Source organism: Diabrotica undecimpunctata, chromosome 2 (assembly GCF_040954645.1).
Source record: "Diabrotica undecimpunctata isolate CICGRU chromosome 2, icDiaUnde3, whole genome shotgun sequence".
In the NCBI taxonomy this organism is placed as follows: domain Eukaryota; kingdom Metazoa; phylum Arthropoda; class Insecta; order Coleoptera; family Chrysomelidae; genus Diabrotica; species Diabrotica undecimpunctata.
The window spans coordinates 182,012,583-182,034,227 of NC_092804.1; the positions used below are offsets into that span (position 1 = coordinate 182,012,583).

The following is a 21,645-nucleotide window of genomic DNA, read 5'->3' on the forward strand; positions in this document are numbered from 1 at the left end:
AAATTGTCCGGGAATAACAAGGCCAGATCTGGACCTCTAGGGAACAGCCACGTCAAAAAAAAATCAACTCTGGAACCAGGTGTAGTTCCGACCAGGTATTAACTTAAAAATTCTTCTTGAAAACATCCAAAAAAAAACAAAATCAAACATTCTTCCCTCGACTTCTGCTTGACTCCCAGAGGTAGGCTATAAAACATTTGTTTTAGAGTTCTTTCTTACTCTTAATACAGAGTATGGAGAAAACACAAGGTTTATGAACCTTGAAAGGTTTTATAAAGGTTACTTATAATATAATGAATGGTATACGACAAAATATTTTTATCAATACTCGTAATAGATAATAAATTGTTTTAAATATAGATAATTATGTTTTTTTAGGGCCGGGAAGTAAAATTAAAATACATATGATTTTATATCAATAACACCTTCGATTTACATGTTGAATTTTCTTAATGAAATGATGGGAAACATTTCAGATAAATATATCGAATCAAATGAAAAATGACAATACTGGAGGATCTCAAAAATGGCTGATGGTTTTTATATTTTCATTTTATTGATAATTGGATAAACTTACCGGCTCAGAGTGGTTATAAACCAACAGGACACAAAAAAAACCAAACCAAAACTTCCTGCAACTTCTTCTTAAAAAAACTTTAATATTCTAAATGAAAACCTTTTATGCCTTCTCTGGCCCCTACCTCTAAACCCAAGTGTCTCTACCGAACGTCGAAGCAGAAGTGAGCAATCAGCACTTGTTTTGAGTTAGCTAAACTATAATTGCAAATATAGACGCTTGGTGTCTCTGTTGAATACTAACTTAAAATTTAAGAATTAAGGAAATTATTAAGAGGATATGGATTTAAAAATTTTATTAAAAGTGAATAAAGAATTATTGAAGTGACGGACTCGTTACAAGCTCTTCCGCAATTTTTGAATCTGGACACACTGCGCATATTAATTTTTGTCAAATGAGACGCGATATTAAAAGAAAGGTTGTCTTCAAAAATAAAAAAAGTTACATATTAACTTCGATATTAATGTTAAAGTGTTTTACAGATCATTTATGACGCAGCAGCTTATGAATTTCACATTTTCTGTCACTATGACAAGCGAAAAAAAATGATATTACTTCTGTAATCTTCTTCAGTCTACCTCTGAGTCTCTGAATCTAATCAGAATATGTATCACTGCTCATTGTCTTACCTTTTTCCGAATAAATAAACGAAATAATACTACGAACTTTGACCGCTCGCTAAACGAAATGAGAAATACCTGAGAGAACTCGGTTTTACGTAATATAATTTTTCAAAGACAAGTAAGCAACAGCTATTCTTATTCCATTTATTAAACTACAAATTTAGGTATCCTGTTTTATGGTAATTCAATAGTATTGCGTCAGTAAATGGAGAATCACCTATACCGTAAGAGACCCGCTAGTGGAGCTAGTGATTGATTGGTGATACCAATTTTAAAACAGTTAATCTACTGTTTAAACAGTAGGGTTGGCATCGTTGTCTACAAAACGAATTCGTTTCAATTTCCAATTTAAATCAATTCGTCCAAATTTGATTGTCTTAGTAAATTTTTGAAATGCTAAAAAAGTTGGTCACCAATGTTAGCCGGTTCCTCCAACTAATAAAAATCTTTTAGGCAACTAATATTGCTATATTGTTTTAAATATATTTCCATTATTTCCTACCGTTGTAAGTGTATACCCACCTTAAATTCTTACCTTCACTTTCTTATAACTTTCGCCATCATCAAATAGAACTTTCTAGAAATATAAAGAACTAAATTTTTTTGAAGATACGCCCGTGGTCTGTGTTGATTGTAGGCTATCACAATCACTTCGGTATTAATTATTCACATAGCCCAAGCTCGAAGAGGACTATTTTTAATTGGAACTTAATAGGGGATTTGTTCAGATTGGCCCTGAAAGATTTAAAGAAAACAAATTACATCGTGAATACCTAATTAAAAAACCATCAGGTCGCTGGCAACTTTCGTTTTTTGTTGATAAAAGTAATTTGGCGAATGTGGAGGAAGTCGAAGGAAGGAAGTCCGTAATTTTCGGTCGTTGGAAATTTGCCAGGAAGTTTTAAAGAAAAACTTCGCGTATTAGTATGTTCTTATATGTTTATTAAGAAGTTAAGTTCGGCGAGTAGAATTATTATCGTTTTATTTGTTATAAAATTACTGGAATCGCGTAAACAGAATATGCGTAATTTTGTGTGAAAATTTATACTATTTCTTCGCAGTCTTTTAATTTTCGTTCAATTACTTCTTCTATAAGGAGCGTATTTCACACCAAAAATCCGAAAGGTGTCCAAAATTGTACCGCCAGTCCAAAATAGTACATATACGAGGTTTTTGATTCACCTTTACACATATTAAAGAAATACTCAGCCAGAAAATTGCAATTAGCAAAAAAACCATCATATGTTAGGAATTCGCAACATCTCATTTAAATCCTTCCAATATAGTCTATAAAACAAAGCAACGTTTTAGCCAGATTTGGATTGAAATCTATATATCCAGCAACAAAGGGCTAAAAGTAATTTTCACGAATCAGGATCTATTAAACAATAGCCACATACTGTTTAAGAATCCATATTTCTTCACTAGCCCCTGATAAAACAAATCTCTAAATAGCTTACTTCGACAGGAAAGCTCTAGAGGATGCTCACTTGAAACCAAAAATACGGATTAAATATTTCGATAATATTTTCGTTTTTTAGCTCTAGGGAATTGGTGAACTGTAAATCAATCAAAAAATCGTTTCACACTAGAGCTACAAAATAAAAATCAATTATTTTCTTAAATGTATTAGCAATGAAGCGCCAGCATGGAGGACACCACTACCCGCCACAAATAAAATCAGCTGCCAATATAGACTCAACTATGATTACAATCAAGCAGAGGAACTAAAAGAATATAAATAACGTAACCCTTTCGAATCTGACTGGACGTATGTATCCCAGTCATGAAATCATCAAGTCTGTTGGACTAAATCTAAACCATTTTACATGAATTTTTATCGTAACAGACTTTTTAAGAATAACAATTTTAAAAGAATAATTTGTCTAAAAGGCAACATTGCGAACCATTTCCGCGCTGTATTTTCCAGTGATGTTGATCTGCGAAATGTGTTTATGTAGTTTTGTTGATGATTCCCACTGGGAAATTGTGCACTGTTACTGTTGTTACGAATTTGTTTTTGTGGGTGGAGCTACCTACAAAAAAAGGTAAATATATTTAATAAAACTAGTATTTTGTTTTGTGGGTAAAATATGTTGTAACAGACATTTATAGAAAGAAGATATTGACGCAGAGTAGAAATATATTGATGCAGAAAGAGCTAGAGAAGGAGGCAGCAGCCAGTTTTTCCAGCGATACAGAATCAGAAGTCGATACTTTTGACACTAGTGGCTCCGATGATGGAGACTACTTTCCATCGGCATGCCAAGGAGAAGTAGAACGAGAGCGTCACAGAATAGATTCAGGTTCCGAGGACAATAAAATGGATGAAGAGAATCAGATGATAAGTGACGAAAGTGAAGAAGAACTAAAAAAGACTTGTTAGCAGTAAGCATTTGCTTTGGAGATGAGCAAGTAGTAGTGAAACTAAAAGTGAAGAAATGGCTCTAAAATGAAAGTGCGATGTAAATTTTACAATAAGAAAATGGGCAGCGCGAACCTGGATCATATTTTGGGCTTATATAACTTTGATCAGAAGTCTCCCAAACAGTATTTTTTCACTTTCTGACGATGGCTGTTGGAAATTCTTCTTAACTACACAATGATCTAAAAAGGAAAGAAAAAACACCATTTTAATCTTTTTTAATTAGTTTAGTTGGGACTTAATGCATTGGGACGAAGCCATGTTGTTGTTAAAAGAAAAGCCTCGACTTCACTTGGACGTCCTCGAGTAAAGAAACAAAAAAAATGTTTAACGTCGTTTATTATTTACCTATCGAAGGAAAGACCCGTAGAAGATGTCAACGATGTTCTTCGCAGAAAAAAGAAAAACGAACCACCACACTATGGCAAAGCTGCAATGTACTCTTGTGAAAACATGTTTCACACCTTTTCATTTTCATTAAATATTGATCTTAGTTTTAGTCCTTTTGTTGTCAAAGTATGAGATTTTAATTAATATTCTTTACTAAAATAAAGTAATTTGGTGTCAGAGTTAGGTTATTATCTTCATCGTTTGCGGGTTGGTAGACGGATGTTAGGATGAGTTAGGAAATTTTGGGGTCTTTGACAAGGGTGATCGGTTAGGACGTGATGCCCTCTCGGATAAAGGGAGTGAGAGTGAACCACGGCTCACGTAGGCAGGGCAAGGTCGCAAACCTGTAGTAGACCTAACTTTACCGGGATCGTAAAGTGTATCTACCCGCTACCTACGGGAGGCCTATGTCCAGCAGTGGACTCAAAAAGGCTGATAATGATGAGGTTATTATTGTTCCACATATATGTTCCAAAAAAGTCTAACTGGAACATAACTGTCCCGGAGAAAATGGCGGATCTCAAGGATAAAATTAATCTCAATCACTTTTATTTTTGCAGAATTATACGTTTTAAACAAAGAAAGTTCTAAATTCCATACCGATTCTGAAAAAAAAAATCCGACTTTAATTGGTTAAAACGAAACAGTTACAATCTTTAAATAATCCGAAAATTACAGAATACCGAGAAAATGGAGATATCCCTCTCGGTAAATCTCTAAGGCAGACACGTGTTTGAAGCAAAGCTTCTATACTGGCGTTGTATTACTTTCTCTATAGTAAAATGCTGAGGCGAGCGTCACGGAAGAAGCACCACAGGACGGCATCACGGATAGCGTCACGAAATACCAGATCACATCGATTCACTACTTTCGGTTAATTCGTTTCTAGTCATTATATATTTTTTCTAAGCAGGTTTGAATTAAAAAGTACAGAAAAAAATAACTAACAAAACACAAACATTAAATGAGAAGTAAAAAACTAAAAGAATATCTGCTACTAAAAGATTCTATTCGAAGTTAATAAAAACATTGAATCATCTGTTTAAATTTTTATAAAAATTCTCGTTTTATATAAATTTCATATAAATAAAATTAGTGTCCACATTATTTAATAATATTTAAGTTTACTATCAATGATATTAACTTGTATTTTATTATTAACATTTCGTCTAAATTTGACAGGTCTGTCAGAAGTAAACAACGTATGCTTTGTTAGTACGTTAACAGGTGGCGTTAGGAGCAAACATAATTTACTGAATTTGCAACCATAATTTCTGTTGACTGCTAGTTTCTTTGACGTTTAGTAGAAAATCGGCAACCTCTTTAGATGTAGCTTTGCCAGTCGAAATATTAAACAACTGTTGATGATCAATTGTATCATCAAATGGATTCATCGTTTCTTTTATTCCCTTTATTATACAATCCAAGTTTTTTTAGTCCTTTTGAATTTTTCTTTTTTGCAAAGAGTGTGAAGTATTATTTTTATTAGTTAATCCAAAATTTTCTTCCACAGTTGATAATATTGTCCTCATGCTGTAACTGAGTACTCACGCTTTGTTCTTAACGTTAATGTTAATTTTCTTTTAAACTCACTAGTAGAATTTAAAAAAAAAAGTCGTTTTTTAATTTTTAATTAATTATAGTCTGGACAAAATTATATCGGTCACATCTTGTTCTTTATAATTTTTTACATACTAAACTACATATCAAATAACTTTTATTCATTAAACAGATCGATGAAGGTTTTTGTTATATCTGATCCTCTACTAATATTCCCAATTCCAATTTTAGTTAAATCAAGAACTAAGTTTTGATAAATTTTGTTTTTTGTTTAGGTCGCCATCAACTCACAAAATGTCACCTGTGTTTAGAAAAGTATTCCTACACTTTATGCCAAAACTGCTCATTATGCGAAGGACCACCTACTCGTTGCCAGAATACGACGACAGTATGCCACCTAGAGGATACACTAATGAAATTGACATGCAGTAAGTATAAAATTAAAAGCATTTATAGGTAAAAAAGAGGTAAAAAGAAATAAATTAGACTTACTTACAATCAATTTAATTTTACTACCCAAGACGACAGGTTTCGCTTTCTAAAATTTGCAAAGCATCATCAGGTCAGTGGTACAAAGTAAATTAAATGCTGAAATTATAAAAAGCCCATATTAGGGTGCTGTATTATAAGGATATTGATCAAAAAAGTTATAGATCAAAAAAAGGTTTTAGTAATTATGCCAATATTACATGTCTGTGTTTATTAATATGCATAAAATTGCTTTAGCAGACAAAGTAACAACCCACAAATTGGTAAGAGAAAAAATCTGTTGAGTTGTAATAAATTAAAAATAAACAAAATACTACTTACATTCCGGTACAAGAGTTTTTATATAGTGATTGGTGATACATAGTTCAAACTATCCCGTATTACTGATAATGAGTGATCTTCAGTCAATGTTCAATGTTACTTTTTAGTCAGATCGTCTCAAAGCAGATTTTTGGGTAAAACTTTTGGCTCATGTCAAAGAAAATTGATTAAGGAAAGCACTCGAATTTTCTCGCCTAATATTTACAAAGGAACTTTTTCAACTAATATAGTTAAGTAAAAAGGTATGTGGCTTCAAATAACGTCGACTTTAAAGAAAAAACGGTAGAACGGTTGCATAATTATGTGAACCACGTCAGAAAGTAGAAGAAAAAATGTTTGCTGTGGACAGTTTGCAGGAAGATATTGAACCGGCGATAATTAATATAGAAGATAATTCAGAGGGTGAGTACAATTTGGATATGAATTGCGATTAGTATTAATTAACGGGAAATATCTCAGATTTAATGCTCATTTGTTTTTTTAGTACTGTGCGTACAGTACATTTCAGTTATGATCTTCTGGTGTATTTTATGTATATATATTTATCGTGTCGTATAGGGTTAGCTATTTTTTTTGTATATAATTTGTTTTTGTTTTATTTATTCTCTTATGTGACTCAGTTTAATTAATGAGTAAAGATTTTTGAAACGAACTGCGTACGGTCCTGATTTCTCGGTCTATCGCCAAACTACCACATACGTACCATTCTGCCGATATGAGCGGCATCGCTGCGCGTCGTAAGACCAACACTGTATTCTAACTGTTGCTTTTACTATAGATAACTTTTCAATTAAAATATTAATATTTCTCGTCTAGTTTATCATGTACTTAAATTAAATATATGCTTTTTCATGAAGATGTTCGCCTTTTTGATAGTTTTAACTATGCCAAAAGTTTTGTTGAAATCATTCGAGTTTTCTTATTCTTAAGTAAATGCTAATAAATTGTTGATTAAAGAGTAAATTATATCAAAGGATTACTCTGATACCATAAAACATAACTTTGTAAGTAATTATTCATTTCAACTTTCCACTTTTCTCCCATTTAATTAAAGTATTACATCATAACCAACTCTAGCAGTTATACAATTGTTTTAATCTCCACTATTCGTTTCAGATTAAACATGGGAGAGCCCTTCACGACCGATTTTAAAATAACTACTAGGGAGCCAAGTTTCGTGCTCCAAAACTCCGATCACGAAGACGGGAAAATGAAAGCGCATTCTTCCAGTAAGTACATTTATGGATTTATTAAATAACGTAACATTAACCCACATATCTAAAAACCGTGAGTCACTACTGACCCTAGAAAGTTTTTCGCATATATAAAATCAATAGATTTTGAGGTTGTAATGGAATATCGCATTTAATTTGAAAGGAAAAAAAATAGATTGAAAATATATTGATTTAACTCAACAGTTGAAGGACTTAAAGGCCTACAGTTTAAGATAATTATTATAAAAGGTTATTCTTACGAATTACAAAATTACGAATTACTTTATTTCATACTTTTTTCCGTCAGTTCTTTTCATTTTTGTTTGTTTTGTGCAGTAATTTAATATTCGATATGTTCATTATTAATTTATATACTATAGCATTTTTAATAAGGACTCTCCGTCTATTTTATTAATTCTGCGGTAATGTTTAATCTAGGTGACCTATTCTTTAATTTGTTGACTTCTTTTTTCATTTGAGCTAATGAGAGTGAGTATATTTCTCTGTTATCGTTTTGATTTAGTGTTACATCCTTATATTGCATCCTACTTTTTTTTTCAAGATTATCTTTGAATAAGTCTGTCCATCTGCTCAATGTTTCACCTTGCTTTGTTATTATACATGAATCTTTGTTTCTACATATCTTAATCTAAAATCATTCATTTTTTAAGTTTTTAATAGAATTTTTTGGTTTGTGTGGATTTATTATCTTATCTCTTTGAGTTCTTTTACCATCGTATACACTACAGCATTTGTGAACTTCATTACACTCATAAATATGGGTTCTCTTTAGTCTTATACTTAGAGTAGAGGCTTAGTATTTATGTATTTTTAAAGACTGTATTCGTGATATGTGGAAGTAACATTTGCTGATGAAAGGCAGATTGCCATTGAAGACATAGAATGCCAAACAGGACCCCGATTACCATTGAAGAAGTCAAGGCAGCTATTAGAAAAACTAAATATGGTAAACCTGTAGGGCCTGACAAATTTTATACAGAATTCCTAAAACTTATGTACGAACAAGGAATAAAATGGATAACGACTATATTTAACTGAAAATATTTCCCAAAGCTGGATAAAGTTGACCTTCGTAACTATACCAAAAAAATTAAATGTAAAAACATGCAAAAACTACAGAATAATTATCCTAATGAGCCACTTACTTAAAACGTTGAAGTGATACATAACAAAATATATTAAAAATGTGAAGAATAGGTGTCATGGACACAATTTGGATTCCGCGATATCTTAGGCATCCGACAAGCTCTATTCGCTATACAAGTGCTTATCCAGAGGTTCAGGGATGTCAACTGTGATGTATATATTTGTTTTATCGACTAGAAAAAGGCATTTGATAGAGTAAAACATAACAAGATTATATCCATCTTAAAAAAAGCGAGCTTTGATGATAGAGACTTGCGAATTATATATAATTTATATTATAACCAACTGCCAACATTACAGTGGATGACCAGTTGACAGAGACAATCTTCATAGATAGAGGAGTGCGACAAGGATATTTTCTGTCCCCAGTGCTATTTAACATATACTCAGAGCGTACCTTCAAATAAGCACTGGGACAACTACAGGAAGGCGTCTTAGTTAATAAACAATATTATATATGCTGACGACGCAGCAATTTTTGCAGATAGCCTAGATGATTTACAATATTGTCGCGAATATCAGAATATAGGTCGAGAATATTGGCTGGATTTCAATACGAACAACACAAAGTACGTAGTAGTTAGTATGCGCGAAGAATTGAATACACATATTTTGGTAAACCAATTGTCCTTCGTCCCAAACCTATTAAAAGCTTAAGCCACAACTAAGAAGTAGTGAAGTAGACATTTCCTTTTTCTAATGTAGTTTGTATGATGGTAGTGATCCTGTGTATTTGATCAATAACAAAATAGTTTTCCCTCAATTTAAATTATTATACCTACCATTCATAGGTTTCTTGTTTTTATAATTAATTTAAGCCTTTCTAAGTAAGGTAGTAATAATATAGGTCTAAATGATGATTCCTCATTATGTGGTTGTTTTTCTGGTTTTGGTTTATCATTAATTTTGCTACTTTCCACAATCATAACATGTTACTTTTCTAGTTCTGCAACCACTTGCTTCTCTGTTGAAAAAAAAAACAAACAGTTAAAGAAAAAAACGAGAATCTTATTATTGTTAATTTGATTATTTTTTAACAGTGACGGAATCTTCCAATATGACTCCCAAAGTACTTTCAGCAAATGTATTAGCTGCTCTCGAAGGAGTCAGATTCATTGCTCAACACATCAGAGATGCAGACAAAGACAATGAGGTAAATATATTTTTTATTCTTAAATTTTCAAAATAAACTTCAGGAAAAATCTTTAAATATGAAACATAATTTCGCTATAAATAAAGCTTTTTCAAAATATTGCATGGAAAGAGAAGCTTTAAATTAATAATAATATAATACAAGATAGACTGGCTGCTTGGCCATTTAAATCACGTGGTCTACAAACCTGGCAAATTAAAAAGAGATGCAGAGAATGTGTTAGTTTTCTCTGTCGCACTGGAGGAACGGGCTGGTATTGCAACGATCAGTCTGCCTTTTATGATATGTCTATGTGCCTCAACTTAGTGTTGGTTATAAAATCTCTCATTTATGAGCAGGTTTGGTAGTTTAGTCACCATCAAAATTCGTTAAATGACCTAACAATAATTATGACATTGCCAATTTTACGCGTTTACATGCTAGTAAATAACAGGTATAGGAACAGCTGTACATATGTCAAAACATACCTGGGGGCGATGAAGAAGTATGATGTTAGAAAACTGAAAGATCCCAATGTTCGACTGAAGGTAAAGGAGAACCTCAACACAATGGCGCTAAAATGCAGAAATGCAGGAACTATAGAGGAAAGTCTGACCATCATATAAGAAATAGTGAGAGAAATAAAAGAACAACGCCTAAAGAAAGATACAGAGAAACGAAAATCGTGTATGACCGATGAAATCCTTGAACTTATGGATCAGAGAAAAAAAACAAAAACAAAGAATAAAAGAGAATACATACCATCGCTAGAAGAAAGATAAGAGAAGCCAAAGAGAAACAAAAAACAGAACAATGTCAAGAAATAGAGGAGTATCAGAGTAGATATGATAACTTCAATATCCATCGAAAGGTGAAGGAAATAGCTGGAAAGTTCCGGAAACGCAACGGCGGAAAAATAACAGATGATGAAGGCAATCTTGCCATAACCAAAAAATATAAAAAGAAAGTATGGGAAGAATACTTGGAGAAACTTTTCCACGATCTTAGAACAATACAAGAACCCACCATTGAAGAAAATTCAGGTCCCGAAATCCTACCAGGAGAAATAACGGCAACCGTCAGACAAATGAAGGATGGAAAGGTACCGGGACTTGATGAAATTCCTACAGAACTGCTGAAGCTATTAGATGCAGAAAAAATAAAAGTAACTGAAATATTTAATGAAATATACAAGGCAGGAAAAATACCAGTAGAATGACTCAAATCAGAATTCGTACCATTGCCCAAAAAACCAAGAGCTACCCAAAAAACCAGGAGCAAAAGTTTGTGAAGACTATAGGACCATAAGCCTAACGAGCTATCTGCTGAAGCTGTTTTTAAAAGTCATCCTCAAAAGAATTTACCGGAAATGCGAGAAACAAATTTCGCCTAATCAGTTTGGATTCGTGAACGCCGTTGGTACGAGGGAAGCTTTATTTAGCGTGCAGATATTGCTTCAGAAATGTAGAGATGCCAGCTGTGATTTACAAGGAAATGTAGAAAGCCGAAGCCTGAGAAGAATATCTTCAACACAATGGGCAGACTGAATGAAGACCCTGGTGGGAAAACCCCTACAGGAAACCTTCCATCTACACAAAATCGCAGCTAATGGAAATATCAATCTAATAATATTTACAGTGTCACAACGCCCTGGCAAGGGCTCACGGAATGAGGAGGAAGAACTTATCTTGGACACGTCCCTAGACCCTACAATTGTTAATAGAAGGAAATATTTGGGATGGACTTTGGTAGACAACAGATGGCTTGGCTTATATTTCCAGTCACTAATATGAAATTTTTAAGATTGCAGAAGTGATTAGTCTTTCTTAGAATGTTTTAAATCATCAGTTTCCCGTGTAAAGTTTTTGTATGATTATTCTCATTTTAAATGCACTTTTTATCGATTCTACGTTGTTATTTTCAAGGCATTACCCTCAAATAACTCCATTACACCTACCAGGAAAATTTTTTTATTAAAAAATGCATCCGTTTCGTCGATTGGAGAGATTAAGTCCAGCTCGTACGCGAACAATGCTTGCTAGTACGTACAGGGTGTAAATACCGTTCTGGATAACGGGTCTCAGCCGAGCGCATACTGAACATTACATAGCCCTTGAATCTACACATAACAAAGAGTTAACGTCTATCAATCATATCATGAATCGCTGCTTATCAATTGGCTCCGTCATTGCACGCCCATTCTGCAATCGCTATGCTGATAAACAGAGGCGGGTGGCAAGCGAAAGTTTGAGTTGGCCTGTCAAGCTATTTGAGAAATTTTGATAAAATAAGATCGACATGAAATAGTAGAAGGGAGGTTTATTAAAAAAAATAAAATATCTGAAGTAGAGTTGTGATTTATTGGAGAGAGTCAAAAAATAAAGCAAGAAAATGGAGGAATATCAACAGTTTTGATCGCAGCTATGAATAACTGTTGTTTTAATGCAGTTTGATTTGGAAATAAATTTGGGTTAAATATGAATAGTTCAAAAGGATTACCTGCTAATGTAGGTATTGATATTTCAGAATAATATTTTTCATACAGCAGAATTTTTTGATTTAAAGTCTTATGATTTCAGGAACGGCAATTGCATTTTCTTTTATTTATTAATAAATTTATTAATATTATACCTTGTAGTCTATTTTATGCTAACAAAACTAGAAATACCAAAAATTATCTTACCAAAATGTCAAGACTAGATCAAAACACATGAAAAAATCTTCATTGGTGGACCATGAAGAAAAAGAACAAAGGAACTGATTTACATGGACAGGAACAAACTGAGAACAGTAACAGGAATATTAACCGGGAATGCACCAGTAAGAGAATTCCTCAATAAAATAGCATTTAAAATGGAAACCTTAACTGCAGACTCTTCGAAAAGGCGCTGGACCGTAAAAGACAAACACTGTATCGGCAACCAAGAGGAGACTCTGCTATATTTAGGACAGACCAAGCAAAAGACCTGCACAAACTTCTACATTCTACGTGATTCTAAAGCACTTCCCTTTGGCATCGTATTCTCTTGCGGCTGTACGTTCCTGTTGTCTTTAAAGTTTTTGATTTAGTCGGATCTTTTCGTCTTTGATGGCTTCATATTCCTGGGCTAAGTCTCGGCGGCGAATATAAAGTTTATATTCCGGTAGCAAATTCCTATATATTTGTTCCAGTTCATTCTTCTAATTAATGTTTGAATGTCTGTGATATGCCTATTCGCTGACTCGTTTTGCTTTTGCTTTCTATTTCTGATTTGCTCCTCTAGTTGTAGCAAATATCCTCTGTCTGAAGTCTGTCCATGACCTCGCATGGTCTCCTAGCAACTCTTGCAATGCTCTTAGAAGATCTTGTTTATTGATCTCGTAGGCTAAACTTAATTCGTCTATGCTTTCTATAAAGTCTACTGTGTCCAAATGTTTTTTATTGAAGTGCGTGTTCCAGTTTCGTACTTGGTTTAATAACTCTGCTTGCGACATTTGTCTCGATATTGTTAGGTCTTGTAATTGTCTTCTGATAATTGACATTTCTTGGGTTAGTTCGTCGGGTTCAGATTCTTTGGAAGGAAAAGTCTCTTAGCCTTGATCTTAGATCTTCACCGGTCCCTTTAGAATCTAGGCCGATCTTTTCGGCCTCGCACTGTAATTCCTCTTTGCACAGACGGTATATCCACGACGTACCTGTCGTGGCACCTGTTGCGGAGTCTGTGTCTGTCGTTGCTGGACGAAGCAGCATATCTATTTTTGCTCGGGTGCCAATTTGTGACGGGTAGCTCTTTTAGACAGCAGACTCAGAAAAACACAGGTTTAAATTAAATAAAAATATATTCGGAATAAATAAATAACAAAATAAAAATAGATCCTAGGTAATATATCTTATTATAGAGGTCGCCAATCCTGGCGACGGCGGCATCTACGGCGGTATGATCCACTGTTTAATATCTGCTAAAAATAAAATACAATTAATGATATAAACTCTAAATGGCAATTTCGCTGTGTTACTACACAGAGACGGGAGGGAACGGTTCGAGGAAATAGAGATGGAACGGGCCAATCAACACTCGGTCCGGCGAGGAACGGACGATGACCAATCAGGAAACAACAACGGGCAGCAAACACAAGAAGCTTTAGTTTCAGTGATAACAAAGACTTTTTTGATCAGACGGGCCCAGGGAGAATAAAAAAAGTTTACCATACTTGTTTGATCAGTTGGTAAATTTGATCATTTAATTGCTTTCGGTCCTTACTAGAAATTTCAACTGTCATTTCATATATTCCTGAATTTTTATTTTTCTTTAAGTGACTAATTCTTTGGTCGGCGTCTTATATGTTGCGTGGGTGTTATAACGTTTAGTTTTTCATTCGAGATATTTTTTTCCTCTACGTATTTAAAGTCTCGATACAGAATTCTCCGAAATGTTACGCCTCTGGTGTGCGAAATTACATAAAGTGCGACAATTCGACGTGTTTCATAGCAGTTCAATGTGTGCTATCAAGTTAACCTTAATCTAAATGCATGATCACATGCATTAAACTTCTGTAACAAATCCTGTATTAGTGAGAGGATGTTTTGTGATATTTGCTGTCAAATATGTTGCAAATATAGCTTTAATTCAATACTAACGTATTAGGGTATTAGGTGTTTCAGTTATTTTCTATATGTATATAATTTTAATGTATTTTAAAGAAAATAAATAGATAAACAATTATTAAGGTACTTGGCATCAATGTAGGTATAAATGTTATAAACAATAATGCCAATAGATCAAAAAATATTGCATACGATGAACTTTGAACCCGAGATTCGTGACATTGGTAAAGTGAGTCTTTCAATGCATATTCTATTTCTTCTCCTAGAATAACAAGTCGACTGTCAGGTTTAAATTCTTTTGGTTTTTTTTGTCCTATCTTTGTCTACAAAAAGCTGTGCTATATATTATGTCCATCTCTGCATGTTTTTGTTTAAATTTGTTATGAGTGCACCGCTTTCATCTCTTAGTTTCCTAGTTTGAAAAAGTTCCAAATTCTTAAAGTTCTTATCACTACGCACAACTTACTACAGACGAAAATATTAGTTTAAAATTTTTAACATACAACCTTCGATAGCTCAGTTGGTAGAGCGGTGGACTGTAGTGGTAACATTCGATTAGAAATCCATAGGTCGCTGGTTCAAATCCGGCTCGAAGGAAAAATTTTTTTTTTTTTATTTTCCAAAACGTAAAATTACCCTTAATAAATAAAAAGAAATCGGGAAACTTTTCTGGTAGCAAACAAAAATATTGTCGATAATTTATGCACATATTATCGTTGAGACATTGGGAATCAATAATAAATATGAAGAATTCAAATTAGATATGGTAAAGGGATGGACCAGGAGGATGGTCGGTCAGCTAGGTATCGCTAGATATAGATCCACGCTTGGCAACAGGACAAGTATATCCTACTCTGTAGTATCTTTTAATGTTAGTTGCTTAAGAGACGCCAACTCATTGTTGCGTACTTGTAGGAATGTTATTTACGATAATTGAAACTGCTACGTCTGATAATTTTATTTGTGAGTTTTTTAAATTTTATTTTTTATAAAAAAAAAAAAATGTTGCGATTTTTTATCCGATCTTCGTGGGCACATTTCAGATCGTTGTTTGTTAGGTTTTTCTTCACTGTCTACAGGCGCACTCCTGATGGTAGTAACGGTAAGTTTACGTAGTGAACGAAGTAGTCTTTCGGTTTGTAGTTTTATTTCTTGTTGCTCGTCTAGTAACTCCTTCCCAAGTAGTGTAATAAAAGCACGTCTTTTCATTTAATGATGGTTTGTGTTATTTCGATAAATCAGAAAAGCGTTTATAACGGCAGTAGTTAAGAGAGAGAAAAAAATTGTAAGTGGCCATCTGCGACAATTTCTGGATACTCCATATCTTGTTGACAGCTGATCGACAGTGTTTACACCTACCTTTGTTAAATTATAAAAGTAACTATATGTGGCTTTTTTGCTCTCCTATATTCGTATCAATGGAATCATCATGGTAGAAAATGGAAAACAGAATGACATTTTTATTTTTTTTGCCCATGTAACTAAAGATAAATCATTCCGGAAACCAAACATACTGAATGGCACACTCCGATCTTTTGTAAAAAATAGACGTGGCGGTAACTCCTTCTTGTTTTCGAACAGTTCCCACTGAAATCAATCGGTTTTCAGATAGAAGGCGTGTTATAAGGTTGTAGCTGGTAAACCAGTTATCAAAGCTCATATTAGGACCAGTTTTACTTACTGACTTAATTAGATGAATAACGATGTCTTCATCTGTGTTGCACTTCTGAAAAGGTCCCTCGGGTTGCTTACCGACATAAACCTCCATGTTTAACGTGTAGATACATCTAGCATCTACCAATGCAAAAATGTTGAGGCCATACTTGGCCGGCTTATTTGGAATATATTTGCGGAAAGAACATGTTGATACAGACTGACCAAATATCTCTCTAATTGGAACGAGTTTATCGAGTAAACATAAATCCTTGTCATCAGTTGCTCAAAGGTCGTCCCAATTTTGTCGTCCAGAACGATAAAAACCAACTAAATAAAGAAGGCCAAATAAAGAACGTATTTTAAGGATATCAATATGCAGTTCATCTGGCCCCGGGCTTTTTCCGTTTCTGGTGTTTTTTAGTGCATACAATATTTCTTCCTTTGTAATTTCTATACTTGTTTCTCTGTCCTCGAAAGCTATGTCTTGTAGGTTTCCTCTTTCTCGTCAAAGAGCTCTTTCATATAGTATTTCCATCGTTCTAGCTTTCGTCAGTCGGTATCATAGATAGTATTTCCATTTTTTGTAGTTGGAGTAGGTAAATGGCGCTTAGATATTTGAACCGATGGGTCTATTTGACCCCACCAGAATAACGCAGGGTTAAATGAAATTTTTAGTAACGTTTTTGGTTGTAAATCAAGCTTTTAAAAATTCCTTTGTTGTTTTTAAATAAGGCATAACTTATACATAGCTACTTCTTAATCCAATTGACGTTTAAATTAAAAATTTATCTACTTTACATCTTTAACCTACTCTAAAGTATAATTTTTTTTTATGAATGTTAATAATATTTTTTTATTGTTTCGTAACCACTTAACAAAAATTGCTTTTTTAATATTAACAATCAAAAGTTAAGATTTCCTGGGGACAAAATCCGTATTTTTGCCGATAATTATTGGAATTTGATTTGTGTAATAAAAAGCAATTTCTAAAGAAATATTTTTTCATCAGATTGTCGAAGATTGGAAATTCGTCTCGATGGTACTGGACAGATTCTTCTTGTGGGTGTTCACTCTGGCCTGCATCGGAGGAACATGCGGTATAATCTTCCAAGCGCCGTCCCTCTATGATACAAGAGTTCCTGTGGATCAGCAGCTCAGTGGAATACCGCTGACGAAAATATTTCAGCTACCCCCCTCTCACATACCAATTTTTTAGATCATATATTTAAAACATATACAATATATAGAAATAGTCCTAAGATTTGCCAGTCTTTGTATATTTAACTGTTTTATTTCAACAGTGTATTCAAAAGTCTGTAGGTAAAATTGTGTTACATAAAAATAACATTGACTGGTCTCTTCTAAGGTTCTTTATATACAACGGAGGCTCTAATATAAGCACTTATCTGGCTTGTTGCACAAAAAAGATGACTTCTATAGTGATAAATCTTTTGGATAATATTACAATTAGTATTAGTACTTTAAATTTGTCTGTTATAAACGTTGTTAAACAACGATAATATTAGGGTACGTTACCTTTCAATACAATAATTTATGGTATTTTATAAAAGGACTGTGGTATCTCAGATAAGACAAAAATAAAAACTGAAGTAATTGATACGGTTAGGAAGACATTTGGAAAAACAGAAATGACAGTTGGAAATTGACAAATGAAATGACAAACAGCTTTAAAACGATGTCGACTGTCTTACAGCTAATTTAGATCTGTTGAAAGCTATACTGTACTAGTTTTCTACCTGTTCTAGACCTGATTACAACCCTTCTTTTAGGCCAGCGTATTTTGCAACTCATTAACTGTAAAATTATCAAATGTCAACTCATTATCCATTTTCTTGTCAGCTGCTATGTCTGCAATGATGTCAGCTAGTACGGTTAATAATACTAATATTATACAGTAGGTTTCATATTTTTTTTTAGATTTGGTCTACATAACAGGCCAAATATTACCATTATCTCAATTGTGTCTAGCATATTAAGATTCTTTACTAATTAATAGATTTAAGAAAAATTTACAAAATGGTCGTCTTGTCAAACCAAAATCAATAGAATTAAAATATATAGACATACAACTGCACTATGGTTCCCCATCTACTGTAGGAAATCGAATTTCTCCTAAATCACAGCTAATCTACAATTGAAACAATGGTAAGTCACATTGCAAAAGATTTACGGCAAAATATATTTAAAAAGAAACAAAACAGAGTAGATAAAATGAAATAAATGTAAAGTTTTTAGTGAGCAACGCCAAAACAATTACAAAAGGGAAAGAAAAACAAAGTAAAGAAAAAAATAGTGTATAGAAACAAAAAATAGGTACATAAAAGTATTGACACCTGAAGAATTGTTAAAAACAATCAGAAAAATAAATAAAAATAAAGAAACCTTATTATTTTAAGATACAGAGCAAATAAAGATTGTGAAGGTATCACTACACGACAGCGGAATCCAAATTGGAGAGCAAAACGATCATAAAAGACCCCGTAACTTGAAGGATTATTTCAGGCACTATGTGCATGATTTTACAATCATTTTTTTTTTTTTTATTTAATAATACGAAGCTCTGAATAAATTATTTTCAAATTAAAATTGTCGATCGACTTATTGAGGAAAAAATTGGCATTTAAAATTAATCAAAAAAAAAATTGTTATTGGATATTTTCCAAATGTGTTATTTACAATGTTAAGTATATAGTTTTCATTGCCTATGTTACGATTTAAGTGATAGATTATATTTATTTAAAATTGCTCAATATTAATTTTTATAGAGTTTTAACAAGAGATGTGAAGAAAAGTGTTAAAACACTGTGGGTTAAATATATTAATCATATATGAATTGAAGTATTTAATAAACTAATCTCCGGGATGATCAACATTAAGTACCTAGTAAATGTATATATATGTACATAGTATATACTGTATGTGTACAATGTACATGTACATGTTGTACCATATAGGTACAACGTGGTTTAATAACTTAATTAAAAATTCACCTAATTATAAATATTAAAATTACTGATTACATTAAAAGTTATCGCTTACAAAACAATTTAAACTGATCCGTAAAATCGTCAATACTAATCAAATGTCCGCCTCTGCTCTGCTGGCTTATATAATGAGAGCTGGCTAGAACGAATCCTCGAGAAAATCCGAAATTCTCGAAGGCCGCCTTTTTATCGCGGTTAAAAAAGCGAGAAAGGGGTTTGTTGAATTCCTCCAACGCACAGACCCGTAATCAAGGGTATGTGACTCACAACAATATATATTTAAACATATATGTTCTAAGATAAGTACTATTACAAGAGTTTACATAGAAAGCCATTGAAATTGAAAAAAGGCCTAATTGTCTTAATAAAAGAGATGACGGCATATGGTTACCTTTGACATGAAGACCTCTCATAAAGAAAATATTGTCCGCTCCACCCTCTAACCAAAATCCTGCCGTTAGAAATGTTCCCGCGCTAATCCTCGCGCTAATCCCCACGCCAAGCCTCACGCCAACCTTTACCCAAATCACTTCACCATCGACGATATAAATGAACCGTCTGCTGTTCCAGTTAGCAGTAATGCATTGCGTAGCAATCAGTATAGTAGTGTCCGGGGGGACTCGGGAGACTAAGACCTTGGAATCTCTGAAGAAGACATCAGAGAGGATGTCGAAAGCTCAGCGCAGTGATAATAGACGCGGTTTAACCCGGCGGTCTGTTGGGTTGTAATAGTATTAATCTTAGCTTGAGGTTGAAATATATATACTGTGAATGAATTATCATTCTAATCGATATAATTTAATTAGAATATTTATCTAATCATAAAATTTCAATAACATTTCCTACTTTTTCATAGCTATTGATTAAACGGGATCATCATAAAACGTTTATTAAATACAAATACAAGTGGAATTTGGAAATTTGTGAACATACAGTATATTAAATTTTTATATAAGTTTATTAAAACAAAAGTTGTTTAAAATGTATTCTTTATATTATATTTATATATTCTTTAAATCAGTTTGTATTTAAATATGTATTTATAATATATTTAAGTTTAAATAAAAAATTAAGTATTTTTTGAATTTTTTCATTTTTTGGTATAATCGGTTTGAAACACTTTTTATCTGAGCACAGCTGATAATCCCCAAATAATGTCATCAAAGAAATGACACAGAATGTTAAAATTATTTGAAATTTTCTTACTTCAAGTGTTGCACTAATTTTAATAAAGCAATTATGTGGGTAGCTTCATAATCTCTTTAGGTATGAAATAATAGCATTAAGGAACCAACCAAGTTTCTTAAAAAGGATTAAAGTCTTCAATCGACATAAAATTCCTTATTTTCACTTACTTCAGTTAAGATTTACATTTCTGTTTAAAATATAACGTGAAGAATTATAAATTTATAGAATAATTATAAATAGAAGGCAATATTAAGTTAACTTTTATAACATTGGCGCAGCCAGGGGAGATGAGAGTTTGGGGGTTCAAACCCCTCCCCCTGAAAAGACGTTAACATTAACTATTACATTAAAATATGTGGTTTGGATTCCCTTCCACCCCGTGAATTAAAAGTAATGTCTTCTCAGGCTTTTCAGTCAATGAGCAGTTGTCTTCTGAAAGAAAGAGACAGTAACATGAAAAGAAGTAAAACTGAACAGCCACTTCAGAATGATGGAGATAAAGATCTTGCTGGGCATTTGATCACTTCTCAGAAGAATGCTCTTTACATGAACCATCAAATCTAAAATGAAAATTGACATTTGTGGTGAAATTATTTAACTTAAGATCCTCGATGAATTAAAATAATCTAAATTTTTGCGATTCTCGCTAATGAGATAACTGACATTGTGCGTGTAGAGTCTCATGTGAGAACAACATATCTCGTACTTATAGCTCTTGCAAAATGCGTGGACTTGAATTTTCTCATGTGGTTGATCAAGGTTACGATGAGGCTGCAGCTGTGAGTATTATTTGTACGGTGCTCAAGCGTATATTCGTCAAGAATGTTCTCTTGCTCTTTATGTACAATGTAGTGCACACTTTTGCTATTTCTGACTCATGTTCACACATTGTCAAACATAAATATTTGAAATTTTGATCAAAAATAAGTATTTCATTAAAAATTTACTTGTTTTTGTTAAAAAACTGGAAAATAAAATGTTAGATATCTAAATTATTAATTTTCTTACTGTTACAACCCAAATAGATGTTACAACTAGCCCCAAGCGTAAGGTAAGTGACTGCACTTTTTTTGGTAGAGTGCTAGTTGATTAATAAATACCAGTTTTTTCTAACTTTTTTGAGTTAAAAATTTTATTTAGAAGAGTTAAAGTAGCGTTGAATATTTAATTAGTGATAATTGGGAAAATCGCTGTCAAGATATATTTGATTTTATGAATGTGACAACTTTTATTACTACGTTGATTAATTGCGATAATTTTTTCTACAAACTAACAATTTTCTAATTTTTTAAATACCTACATACAGATATAAT

The 21,645-nt window shown here is 32.9% G+C and overlaps 1 protein-coding gene and 1 non-coding gene across 2 annotated transcripts in view; both read left to right on the forward strand.

Annotated features, from left to right (window-relative positions):
* The window catches only part of nAChRbeta2 (nicotinic acetylcholine receptor beta2), a 60,629-nt gene extending 40,432 nt beyond the window's left edge, over window positions 1-20,197 (forward strand). The window contains exons 7-10 of the mRNA XM_072524135.1: window positions 5,851-6,003; window positions 7,502-7,614; window positions 9,807-9,919; window positions 17,149-20,197. Coding sequence (XP_072380236.1) covers window positions 5,851-6,003; window positions 7,502-7,614; window positions 9,807-9,919; window positions 17,149-17,355 — 586 coding nt within the window. The 3' untranslated portion in view covers window positions 17,356-20,197. The remainder of the gene's footprint in view (window positions 1-5,850; window positions 6,004-7,501; window positions 7,615-9,806; window positions 9,920-17,148) is intronic.
* TRNAY-GUA (transfer RNA tyrosine (anticodon GUA)) lies at window positions 14,989-15,080 on the forward strand. Its single transcript is given in 2 exon segments — window positions 14,989-15,025; window positions 15,045-15,080. It is a non-coding gene; the product is annotated as a tRNA-Tyr (tRNA).
* Window positions 20,198-21,645: the final 1,448 nt, after the last annotated feature.